The sequence below is a fragment of the Motacilla alba genome, chromosome 5, assembly GCF_015832195.1.
Source record: "Motacilla alba alba isolate MOTALB_02 chromosome 5, Motacilla_alba_V1.0_pri, whole genome shotgun sequence".
Lineage (NCBI taxonomy): Eukaryota > Metazoa > Chordata > Aves > Passeriformes > Motacillidae > Motacilla > Motacilla alba.
The window spans coordinates 50,567,570-50,580,674 of NC_052020.1; the positions used below are offsets into that span (position 1 = coordinate 50,567,570).

A 13,105-nucleotide genomic window follows, 5' to 3' on the forward strand; every position below is an offset into this window, starting at 1 on the left:
ATCCAATGAATTAATCAAATAGTTTCATTAAGATATCAGTATAAGAAAGGCTCACAAGACATGCAAATACATTCCTGTGTAAGTGGATAAACCTAGTTTCAGAAATTTTGAGAACAAATGCAAAAGTGGATATTAAGAATCATGATAAATTTTAGGCTAAGTCTACAGACCATTTTAATCAGTGCCAGGAATCTCAGGAGCACAAGCTTAACATAATTTATCGCTAACATTAACTGGGTTCCCGATTTGCAACAGCAACGTACCACAGCTATAACAGTTTTAAATAATACCTTTTCAGCATTATTCCATTCTGCATGAGACTAAAAAGGAAATTATTTGCTGTACTATAATGCAAAATGCCTGAATATTGTTTCAATTGAACATAGTCTCAGCTTTGAGAGATGGAGAGCCAAATTATATTCTCTTGTATCGGTACAATGAGGTCTAAACAAAGAAAATTTGCAAAGTCATGAAATAAAAGAACTTTATCTATATAAGAGAGATAATAAAGAGAGATAATATAAGAGAGAAATAAAGGAAATTTATCTATATATATAGAGTATAAATAATATATGTATATATATGTAGTGGGTTTATAATTTTTGTATGAGTAATGCCATGTGGCACTACCCCACATGTATGTTTATACATAAATAATTTCATATTTGCACATATATAGGTGTATTTCTATTTGCATATTTGCTTTTAGTACAGAGACATCTTACATATCACATGTAAATAACTCTATGTGGCATGCAATATATAGTCACATAAATGAAATCTATATATTAAATACAAAATACAATAGGTAATCAATAAATAATAAATCATGCATGTTTGCAACTGTTTGCTTTTACTTACATACATCTTTAGTATAGTCACTCTTAAAACTCCAATAACTCTGATTATTTCAAAAAGTTCATTACTAACCTCCTCAGTTTTTCAGTTACTTTTTCAAGTTCCTCCTGAGCACGTCTCAATTCTATTTCAAGATACTGACGTGTAGAGTCAAACTCTGTTTCAAGCATTTCCAGCTTATGGGTAGTGTACGATAGGCGCTTTCGTAATTCCCCCTTCTGTTCTTGCAAAGTACTAGAAAAACAAAGACCACAGCTGTAGAATTTAGCTGCTCTCAAAAAGCTTTTCATGATCCACTCTTTGACCAGCTCCCTAGAGTATAGCTTGGCCTCAAGCCAGAAAAGTGTGCTTCATTTGTTTACTGCACTTGGAAAATCTTCTGATTCAGACAGCTGACTATCTTCCATCTGTCCTTTCTGGTGCATTTAGTGCTACTATCTCATTAGCCAGAATGGAATATGTTGTGAAAGAATCTTCATTAAAATACAAAACACAGCTTAGAGTTTGGTTTCACACAGGACCTTCCATTTAGATTTATCTTACCATACTATGACTGAAGCAGCAGGTCTCTATAGAGCAGCAACAGTAAATTATGCAAAAATATTTTCTTGCCTAAAATCCAAATTAAATTCTGTGGAGGAAGAAAATTGTGTCTTATTTGATTCCATTTTTGAGACCTTATTTTTCAGCATTTCATCTGGAGAATGGTAATTAATAATATCACAATTTTAAGGTTGTAGAACTTTCCCTTTTTCCTCCACTTATTTTGGAGCCAAGGCTTTCCAGACTCAGGTGTAATCCCTAATTTTTCACAGTTCTTTCAGCACTTATGCCCTGATTGTAAACTATCTTCAGTTACAGTCTTACACAAAACAAAGCAGGAGACTCAGGAGGGCCACTCGGCGTATGCCTTCTTATCTGCACAATGGAGTTTTTGTATCTTTGTCTATTTAGTTTGCAAGCTCTTCAGTCTGGTAGCATGTTTGCCAGTTGAACAGCAGGATGGGATTCCTGCCAGAGCTGGGATCTCTGGAGATGACTGGAACTTGGTTCATAGACTGCAGCCTCAGTGTGGAGCTGATCTCTTGGCTCCAAGTGGGACCTCTAAGACACTGTGGAACTGGGGTCTGCCAGCACCTAGACACAAAGTGCTACCACGGGATGCATTGTGAATTGCCTTGCCTTTTTTTTTTTTTTAATCATATGGTAAAAATAGTTCTTCATGAATGAATGGCAAAACTTGATTCCCTTTGATGTCAAGTGAGTGCTGCCATCAGCCACAGTAGAACAATGTTTTGGGTCTTTAATTAGACAAGAGAGTTGGGAACAACATGTCAGTCTTCAAGGAACACTTATCTGAGCTGTCTACAGCGTGACTGGCTGCTCCTCTACAAGCTGTGATAGGAGCTCAGGAAGTTAATGCAAAAGCCTTACAATCGCTGCTTGCTTGATCCATGCAGCTTTGAGCTAGGAAACAGCCCAATGTTTTGCCAACACAGCGCTCTATTTCAGTTGCACATATTGCGTGGTTGCAGTTATACTTAGATTACCACTTGTGGTTATATTCTCTTAAAATAATACACTCTAATTCAGACATTTAATGCTGCTCCACTTAATATAACCATTTAATTTTTGTATTTCACTTGGTGAATTAAACTCCGGAGTTATCTAGGGAGCTGAGAACCCATGCTGCTCATTTCTACATGTCCTCATTGACGATGTTACCCCATCATACCACCTTTCACTTGCTCTGTTTCTGACCTGTTCTTGCTACTCCTCTGCTCATCTTGGGAAACAAGAGTGGTCAGTTTTCATTCCTATAGCCTGGAAACTCAGATTTTCTTCTGTAAAGTGGCAGTTACACTGTCAAAATGGTTTGGACTGAAAAGAGATATGATCTCAAGTCTTCTGTTGGTCTAAAAATCTAACTGCTAGGATTTGTATGAAAAACAGACTTTGGGTCCTTCAGCTATGATTTTGGAGAAAAATGCCCAGGCTGAGGCTGCTGGACAAGTGCAGTTAAAGCAAGTTAAGACAGATCAGGGAAGGTTAGAGCATCCTGCTGCACTGGGAAGTTTTGGACATAGGAGGCACAACCTTTGTGAGGAAGAGGAGCTATTGGGGTACAAATATAATGGTAATGTCAGGAATGTTTAAGTTAGTAATAGCTGGAGACTGCTTAGTAAAAGAGGAAAAAGGGGAAAGTTAATCACCTCCAACACCTTTGTTTTCTGTTTCCTCATGTAGGTACTTCTTGCTTTGGGTCTCAGTTGTGAGAAGATTAATCAGGAGCAAAGCCCCTGACACCTCAAATGAAGTTTCTTCTGCATAGACCAGTGTGCCTAGACCTGTCTATGTGGGGAAATTTGGGGTTAAAAATCTGAGTTCTCTGTAAGGCTTGATCTTGAAGTGGAAGGCAGTGCTGATCTGGAATGCCAAAATGTGCTTTTAGATTCAGATCTGGACAGTTTGGTAGGTTTTGGCAGGCTGACGCTTATGCTAGAAGGATAAACTTCCAGCTCACTTTCTCCCTTGAAGTTCACTTTGAAGTATTTGAATTCTTGAATTCTTAGCTTTCAGAATGAGATTATTCAATCCATTAAAATCAATACTGTTCTAGTGAGGTTTACTGAAACAGTCTATGTACATGGACTCTTTCACATGATGTTTTGAATGGTAAACCACAGGTGTAACTTTGTTCAAAAAAAGAAAAAGCTCCATTGATTAAAGCATAACTCAGGCAGCTTCAAAGATGAAAGTTATTCTCAACCAGCAAACCAAAATTCTGAAAAGATCTACTCATTTCCACCCATGCTGGAAAGATGAGGTGACATTTTTAAACTCTCCCAAACCTAGAAAAATCCCTCCTCACTGTGTGCTCTGAGTCATCTGATGCATGTTAAAACAGCTGGTTGTTTTTAAGAGGACATACAATTTTTAGATAGGAAATAATCCCTGATTTATGATGGGATTATTTAAAATACAATAGTAGATGCATAACAGTGAGCCCCTATTAAAATACAAGTCATTAGATGGAAAGGCAAGAATTTTAGAGGAAAAGAATTATGTTCTGACATGAATATGCTGAGTGGCAAAAAACTTATGGTCGCTTTTATGGAAGAAGAAAAAAGAAAGAGAGAGAGAAAAGACTCCAGCTGGGAAAGTGTTAAACCATCTGCTTTAATATCCATCCTGAGTCAAGCAAGTTCTGAAAAGATTGCTAACTTTAAGCAATGGCACAATGAAACTCACGCTCGTGAATGGCACAATGGGGAAATTTTCCCAAATCTTAGAGTGTAACCATTGAATGGGTACTAATAGCTGTAACACTGAGAGCAGATTTCCCAGGATTCCCAAGATGGCTTTGATTTCTGCATGATTTGATACATTACCAGTTTGAGGTAAACCCTGTTGTTTTCTCTTGATTTTGGTTCTGTATGAACAAGCGTCTAAGAAGCAAAGGCAAAGCAATGAGTGAAACAGCAGAAAGAATAAGAGGATGTAATGTATCAAATCCTGCTTCTCTAAAAACAGGATGAGAGCTTCAATTTTTGTTTTGTAGTAATTTAAGGTACTTCACGAGATTTTTCTTTGTTTTGCTGGTTTTTTTTTTCATATCTCATGAAACAGGTGTTCTTTCTCTGGAAACCTTCCCCTTACCATTATCTTCCAGTGTTATCACATAATGACATGCTTGGATTCTCATTCCTTATCCTGTGTTGAGTTTTTTTTGTTGTAGAAATCTGAGGTTTTCATGAGGAGGGCCTAATTTTGTTCTGTACCTCTGTAAATTTGATAGTGGTAATTTAATCAGAGATGAAAAGAGGGAAAAGATAAGAAGTCAAAACATGGAGTCACAAAGTCAACCATTTAGCATTTTCCCTTTTCTTCAATCCAACCAACCAACTCCATAAATTAGTTGCATTTTGTTTCTGCTTTTCACATACAATTTAATTAGAAAAGTTCATTGCACAATTTTTAATGCTACTAAATCACTATATTTTGATTAATAATTTATGTCCATGGGGATAGTTGATCCCCATGGTTCTTTAGTTTTATATATATGTAAAACTAAGAAAATAATTAAGTGGAAAAAAGTACAGCCAAGAGAAAGGACAGGACTTATTTGCAAATAAAAAGTATTCTAGTAGTGCTATCTTTTAGCAATCTGATAATGTTATGTCTTAGAAAACACAAATCCTATATTCCATGGTCTTCCTAAAACTCTGAGAGCTTCAAGGAGTATGGAATTACAGGGCAGGCTCAAAGGTCCTGTAGATTATTCCACCTTTAGCATAAGGGGTTGCCTATTTCTTTTAATGCTCTCTAATGTTCTGCTCCTGTGACAATCAGTGGTCTGCAACTCATTACCCACTTTGCTTCATTAAATTATTTCCTTAACAACAAGGACAGTAAATACAATATTAAATATTTAGACTGGTGAAAGAAAGCCTCTCAAGGGAAGCTACTTTCAAGGTTAATAAAAACAGCTCTTTCAACTTTTCAAGGTATTATTTTCACTGATTAGCTCTGTTTATATTCATAAAAAGTATAAAATATATGAAACATATATTTGCACAGAAATTTGTGCTAACAAACATTATCTCAGCCTGCAGCTGTTGGTCAGGGTTAAGCTGCAGTGCTGGCTGGAGAAGCTCCAGGTGAACACATTCCCACTGGATTTCAGACAAAGCTGAGATGCCACATGATAAGGGCCTATTCTGAGGAAGGTGTGCTGGCAAACAAGCAGGTTTTCATTGTACCTGTCTGATCTTCTGCCAGCTCATCTGCCTGGCAGATGGGCTGATGACAAAGGAGTGCTGGCATGCAAAGCTGGGGGTGCTCAGTTGCCTGGAGGCCAGATGATTTGTAGAGCCTTCTACTTTCAGGGGGCCCACAAAGAGTGTGCTCCCTGAACCTTTACTCTGTAAGAATGTCTATGGGTCTGCCTCGTCAGTGGAGCGTTCCAGCAACACCAAATCTCCACCTCACTGGTCAAGCTGCTTCAGCAGCCGTTTCCATGTCTGCCTGCCACTCCAGGGCTCTGGCTTTAGATGGTTCTGCAATGTTGTTTAAAACCAGAGCAAACCCTTTTTTTTTCTGAACTAGGGAAATTTTCTCTGAATGGACTGATTACATTCCTCCACACTGCTCCTAAAGTGAGTGAAAAAAAAAAATTTGGTTAATGGTTTTAGGAGGGAAATTAGCAGTGAAAAGAATGTGAAATCAAGGCAAGATAGATGCCCATGCCATATATACTGAAAAACACCATATCAAAGGTTCTGATTTCTGGCTAGTGAAACAGTCATTTTAATCAAGCTGTAAAACCCTAAGTAGAAGTAATTGCATTTTGTGGGTAAAAAGCCGGTCTTGGAAGAAAGAATGTGTAAGAAGGAACTAACCTGGACTGGGTTTTGGATCTCTGAGTTTTGAGCATGGCTTTGACAGAGGTTATACCACTCAGGAGAGTTAAGGCAAGACTGAGCTTGCCTACTGCTGGTCAGCTCTGGCTCCTGTTCTTAGTCAAGAGCAGGCACCACCAGGATGAAATTAATCTGACCTATTTTAGAAGCCTACTTTTAGATGAGTTGACGCAAATCTGGAAGTTTCCATTTCCGTTACTTACAAAGGGAATCCAGTCAAGTATCTCAGACGCAGACAATCACATCTCATCAGATAACTCCCCCTCTTCCTGACTCAGTTCTGTGTGTATGACATGAGGTAATAGTATTTCCTTTCTTGTTTGCTTAGATGGCGTGGGGGCCCACAAAAATGAAGCACTAAATACTTCTAAATTGTTTATCAGATCTGCTTCATGTCTGTGATGTGTCACATTCTAAAAAAAACACTTCATAGGATGAGGAGTTTGGGAGCACTGGGGGAAATTTAAAAAATATGTTCTGAACATAATTTCAAAAATAATGTTTACTTCTTTTACCCTGTGGGGTTTTATCTAAGAAAAGGTCAATAACAGTCAACCCTATGAGGTGTTTTCTGTGAAAGAGTATAAAGATCAGGAGAGAGTCTCTAGGAAAGGCCAAAGGAGGAGCTGTGCACCCGGTTATGCCATGCCAACTTGGGCCACTGATGACAGACAGGGCAGGCAGCCAGAGCGTTGGAGGCAGCTTTGTGACCTTGGAAACACTTTCCCAACACTGTGGGTCTGCTGTGGATCTCTGCAAAGAGATGGGCTGTTTGGCTCAAGGAAAGCAGCCAAACAAAAGCCAACCTGCTTTTGTTTCTGATTTTTGGATGCAGCTGATCATCACAGAGATGAATATCATCAGCTGGGCAAGAGTCAAGGCTCTGGGAGACACCTTCCTGACCTGTAGCTCACACCCCAGTGAGCAGCAAGGTGGGAACAGAGATATCTTGGGACGTTCACAGCTGGCAGAGATGCCGGCAGGTCCTCAATACTACTCAAAGGAGCTGGACTGCACTGACAGCTTGATTTTGAAACTTCCCAGGAGTTTTGGCTCCAGCAGCTCTTGATGACCCACATCTGGTAATCTGGATTACCCAGGATTTTTCATTCTAGCACATCTTTGCTCTGGAAAGCAAAGATGACTCTGGAATGGGTCTGCATGTTGCCCAAAGTAGACATGCTGCAAAAAAGGCACCCAAACCCCAGTTTAGGAGGAATAGCTTTGAGATGACAGTTGTGACATTGAATCTGACCCCTCACAACATTTTTTTCAAGTTGTGGTTGTTGGGAAATGAAGCCAAAGTGTTTTACAAGTGTTTTCTAGATTAATGAAAGATTTTTAATGAAGCAGTAATTGGATTTCTATGTTAATCAAGTTTTGATTATGTGTTACATGCTCAGGGTCACTGTTTCAAAAGGTTAATGCCAAAACTATATTTCTTGTCTGCAGTTTTTGTGTCTAATCTTGCTCTTGCCTTATCTGATTAGGAGGGGGATGGGATCAAATTACAAAGCCAAGATCCAGAGTCTGAGAATCCAACTACAGACTTGAAATTATGAATTTTATTGGGGAAAAAGATTACATGCTGCCGCTCAGACTCAGAGTCAAGCTAGCAAATCCCAATTTTCTTGCACTCTTTATTCAGAAGTTTTATTTGTACTTTAAGAAATTTTCTTATGCAAATTTGTATCCGAGTTCTGCAATAGGCATTTTCCTGTAAATTCAGTCTCACACAGACTTTGTTCAGTTTACCTATTTAAAAAAATAACAATTACAAGGTCTGTCAGGATTTTTTCATTATAGCACATCCACTAAATTTTTCCACTACTTTTGAAGAAATTACTTATATTTGAAACTTTGGAGCATGAAGAGTTTGCCTGTCAAATTGCATGCAGATCTCTCCTTCCTGTAGATATATATACACAAACATTTAGAAAGATAGCTTTTGAAGGAGTTCTTTTTGCAAGTATTAAACCATTTGAATTTTCTTTGCAGTACTTGCTTTCAAAATAAACAACCTGAAGCTGGGTTTGGATTGTGAGAAGGAAGGCATGTACATATGTTTCAGAACAAATGTGTGGGTGATCCAAATCTGGAGCTCAGATAGTCTCCAAATGACTGATGGACACATAAAACAAGTAACAGAGTCCTTTTCTTAGGTTCCAGGCATTCTGGCAGAATTAAACCAGAGAAGAGGGACCCTTTATCAGAAAAATTAAAGGGAGTCCTTTGGAAGGGAGGTGGGGAAAAGAAGAGATGTTTAGCAGTTGAAGTGCCAATTGCTGTGGGGTTGATCATTAGCATGAAAACCTATTTGAGGCACCTGTAGAGTTCATACAGCTACTTTGAAACAGATACATCACAGGATATTGGAAGGTAACTTTTTTTTTTACTTTGGACATCAGCACCTCACTCTTTCATAATTCACACAATTAAAAATTCAGACCTGACAAGATATATCATATGGTAAATGTGTCTAAACTGTACTGGCTTTATTCATGAGAGGTAGAGAAGAGTGATCTCTTTCAAATGAAACTGCATTATGCTTTGGTTATAATGACCCAACCGTCCTCCTTTGCAGAAGGGTGACTCCTGCAAGAAATATCAGAAGCCCACAGACACATCTACACATCTATCCAACAAGAGCATTCAGTATTAAATGTAATATGAGGTGATTAAGATCAAAAATTCAGTTACATGTTGACATACAAAAAACCCTTGGAGGACCATCTATCAGCACTGAGTTGTCTTAAGTGAATGCCATTATTGTCAGTGAAACGTGACAAGATTTTTAAAATGTACTCATAATAAAGACATACAAGTTTTCCTTTATTTAAAGGTGCTATCCATAACCTAGGGCTCTGAATGGGTTGAATAGAAAGATCACAAACACAATTTCAGCTTTCAGAAATAGATACTAAAGGTGTTTTGATTATTTTAAATGACGTTTCTTCAGCAGACAATTTTTATTCCCCCAGTGTACTGAAAAATACCAGGGGCAAATGAAAATGAACTATGGGAATCCAGACCTGTGACCAGGGAGTGTGTTAATGTGCAGGGCACTAAGCAAGGGTACAGAGCAGCCCATGGAGAAGGAAGAATGTGGGATTACAAACCAGGATGTGCACTGTCACTGCTTGGTGCAAGGGCTGAGCAGAGACTGGAGGGCTGAGCCAGCTCTCTGAGGAGTGATTTAACACTTCTGCTAACTTGATTTGGAACTGGAATCTTCCAAATACATTTCTGTCTCCTATTAATGAGATGACCATTTTTGCTTATGAGACACTTCTGAGGTTGAATTCCTGAGTATGTGAGAAATGAATGCAGTGCACAGCAAAACAGCAGGAGCCTTGTGCCCAAATTCAAAAGTGACTAAAGCAGAGGGAAAGAGTGGAAGCAGCAGAAGTTGTTACTATGATTTTTGCCTTCTTCCAAATTGCCTCCTAGTGCCTCTGTTAGGCTCTCCTTGAAGTGGAAAATTGTTTTCAGCTCTGGCAGGTAAACTCTTAGTAGCAGTGGCTTAAATACAAACCTTTAGGCTCAGTAAGTGATCCTACAAAAGGATCCTACAAAGGATCCTTTGAATAAGGACTGTGTCTGTTCAATTTGTTTCTCTGTATTGCTAGAAAATGAAGGGATGGAGAGCTGGAAAATATGGATCCAAAAGAAGAAAACCAGCATGGGATTCCAGAAGGAATACATGCTTTCTGGCTCATTCTCTAGAGGTAGGAAGGACATGTTTATTTTCTTACCATAATGAAGGACTCTGTTCATGTTCATGCCCATGCCCTGCTTCATATTCTCTGCATTGTTCAAATGTTGCCTAGTGCTTGGAGCACATCTGAAATGAATCAGCTGGTTAAACTGGGAGAGAAGGAAGGAAACTTCTGGTGTGGCAAACTTTAGACAGCATTTGTGCAAGAGAGCAGAATCAGAATGACCCTGACCCTTCCTAGGGATTAAGGGATCTTCACTGCTTTCCGTCTAGACTCTGCTGTTCCCATGAGCCTGGAAGAAGGTTCACCCCTGTAAGAGCTGCTATTTCCTGGCTTCCCAGAGGCTGATGAGCTGCATAAAATGTTTGGGTAGCAGAAATCGTGAGTTGCAGTGTAAAGTTTCCAGGTTCTAAAGGGTAAGAAAACCAGCAGCAAAGGCTGACTGCAACAGCAAAACCAGCAGCAAAGGCTGACTGCAACAAATATGATGTAACATAGGCCATTGGGGGTGGGGGGGTTGCCTCAGACAGAAAGTTGTTTGAAGTTGTTGAGCAGTTGTTGTCCGCTTTTTAATGTCTGTCAGAATCCTATCTCTCTGCATTGCATCTCACTAGGGAATCCAGACTACCGAGAGGTGATAAGAAAGGGGAAAAATATAGTAAGGTATTGAAAAATTGAGGAAACAAAATTAGAGGTAGACTTCAATTTGTGATTAGAAAGCTAAAGAGAGCTCTCCAGGTGATTAAGCAGGCTGCCTTCAGTTGCAGTAGCTCTTCTTACAGCTTTGAGTGGCCAGCTTCTAGATTGCTTTGGTTTGTAGTCACGGATAAGCACTCCCTCTGGAAATTACTGAGAGCAGCCTGCCACATCAGCTCACAAGCTTATAAAGTTATATTTTAATTGTGTTATTAAACCTTTCTCTCTTTTGTTTTTGTCTATTTCCCCAATTCATCTGGATCAAGCTGTGCTGGAACAGAAGTGTGGTTCCTCCTGAATTGTGCAGTTTATGTGTAATAGGAATGTAATGAGAATGGGTGAAGCCCACTGGCCAGAAGCAATCTGAAATTGATCTTACTCTTTCTATTAAAGGACTGCAGTTGGAAGTGTGGTAAGGGAATATTGAAGAAATGTGCTTTAGCAGTAAGGATAGAAATTTGTTCCTATTTTATTTGGTATAAAACATCCAGACATAGGTTAATGGACAGAGGTTATAATCTCTGTTTTCATTTAACTATTTCCTTCCTTTCCCAATCCTTTTCTCTTTCCTCTGATTTGAAATTCATCTTTGTCTTGCTCAAGGGACTAATTCAGGTGTGTTGGCTTAACACTTCCATCAGAAAGGTTATGCTAAGCAGCTGAAAAAATCAAATACACTCTTCTGTCTCGTGAACCAGTCAGACAGAATTACTACTGGGACTGGAGATGCCACGGCTTTTTTCCTTTATGAGCAGTGTACATTACATTATTTGAGCAAATTACTGAATTCTCCTTTTAACTATATCTGTTACAGTTGTGTTCTGATCCTCTTTTGTGACAGAAGTCATGCAAGACAGAAGCTCCTATTGTGTCTCTCTTGAAACCATAGGTGCTTGTCTTTAAAACAGTGCCCATGCTTGCCAAATGTTACTCCTAAGAGCCCCGGAGGAAATGCTGCTCCTGCCTGGAGTGAGATGCAGCACTGCCCCTTCAGACACCTCCAGAGGTCATGAGTGCAGTCAGTTCTACTGCAGCCTCTACTCCCTAGCACTCGGTTCCACTCACACACAGCCACTGTATGACATTGCTAAAGTGACCTGCCAGAGAGGTGAGCTCTGGGCACTTTTTTGGAGGGCTTCCTGGCAGTACAATAGATCACTGGTTTGTTAACACAAGCAAACGATTACAGTAAATAAATTAACAATTTGATTTAATTAATTGATTAAATAATACTCCTAAGACAGAACACACCCAAATTCTGAGCTGTGCACATGTAATTCAGATTCTGAGGGAAACTATTACTACACATAAACTCATGTACAAGGTGTTGAACAGGAACAATGAGAGCTACTGGCTCGTACCTGAATGAACTTATTTTGCCTGAATATTTCAAGATATTTTTAGTTTTCCTACAATAACAAATGATCCTCAGCTCTTTGATCAACTTGATATTACAGCAAAAGAAAAGAAGGAAAAAAAGAGAAAGGAGTTGCCATCTGTCATCTGTGGCTAATTATTTCAAGCCCTACCTTGTTTTATACACTGCAGCGCACTATTTTGGGACTTGTTAACTGAGAAGTCTTCTACTCTGCAAGAGTATAAATGAGTTCACCGCTAGCAAGTTCCCCATGGCTCAGCATGTTGTGCCATCATTTCACACAACTTTCCTCCCAGCTGAATGTCATAATTTATTAGTTCAGTATTTTATCCTGCTCCCCTGGCTGCACTGGCTTTTCAGTGTAAGACTCTGGTTTGTCTGGTTTTTTTTGTGGCTGTATGGGAAAGGAGAGGGAACAGAACTGCATTCCTCCAAGCTCTTGTTACCAGCCCTGCATCTTGACACTGGCTCTTGGGTAGTTTTTGGAGTGAGCCAGCAAATAAAAGATCTCTGCAAATTTGGAGGGACCAAGTCAGGCAGCTGGTGCTCATGGAAAAGCTGCTCACACTATTCATGTGAAAAGCAATGCACAATGTGCTCCTTCACAGGGGACCCAGGAGCCCTTTGATCCCACCTCCCCCGCAGATGCAGCCCCCCAAGGACCTGTACAGAATGAGGAAGCAGATTCACAACTCCAGACTTTCCCAAAAATTCCTCTTGTGCCTTGAGATGTGGATTACATAAACACAGGCCTTTTTTTTTTTTTTTGGCATGTTATAACTGAATTACTTCAGCATTCTGGGTTTAGCAAAACTTCGGTTTTTACTAGAAATCTTTTGCTGATACTGCTACTGCTTTCTCATTAGTTTTTAAAGATTGAGGTGCATCAGGCTGGATAAAATAGAACCTATCCTCATTTTGTAAATGCTGACACTTGTCATGCTCACTATTTTTCATTTTACCCAACAAACATTTGGGTTTTTTATTAGTTCCTTCAGCAAGGTGGTATTTTCAATAACAACTAGAAAGAA

The 13,105-nt window shown here is 39.2% G+C and overlaps 1 protein-coding gene and 1 long non-coding RNA gene across 13 annotated transcripts in view; one reads left to right on the plus strand and one right to left on the minus strand.

The window, feature by feature from the left end:
* Positions 1-13,105, minus strand: part of BEGAIN (brain enriched guanylate kinase associated) — a 158,818-nt gene that overhangs the window by 58,726 nt on the left and 86,987 nt on the right. For 11 of the 12 annotated variants that reach the window (XM_038137986.1, XM_038137987.1, XM_038137985.1 and 8 more), the window contains one exon: positions 931-1,092. The exons of the other annotated variant lie outside the window; for it this stretch is intronic. In XM_038137986.1, the coding sequence (XP_037993914.1) occupies positions 931-1,092 (162 nt within the window). The remainder of the gene's footprint in view (positions 1-930; positions 1,093-13,105) is intronic. 12 annotated transcript variants of the gene reach the window in all.
* The window catches only part of LOC119701370, a 58,165-nt gene that overhangs the window by 40,060 nt on the left and 5,000 nt on the right, over positions 1-13,105 (plus strand). The window lies entirely within an intron of this gene.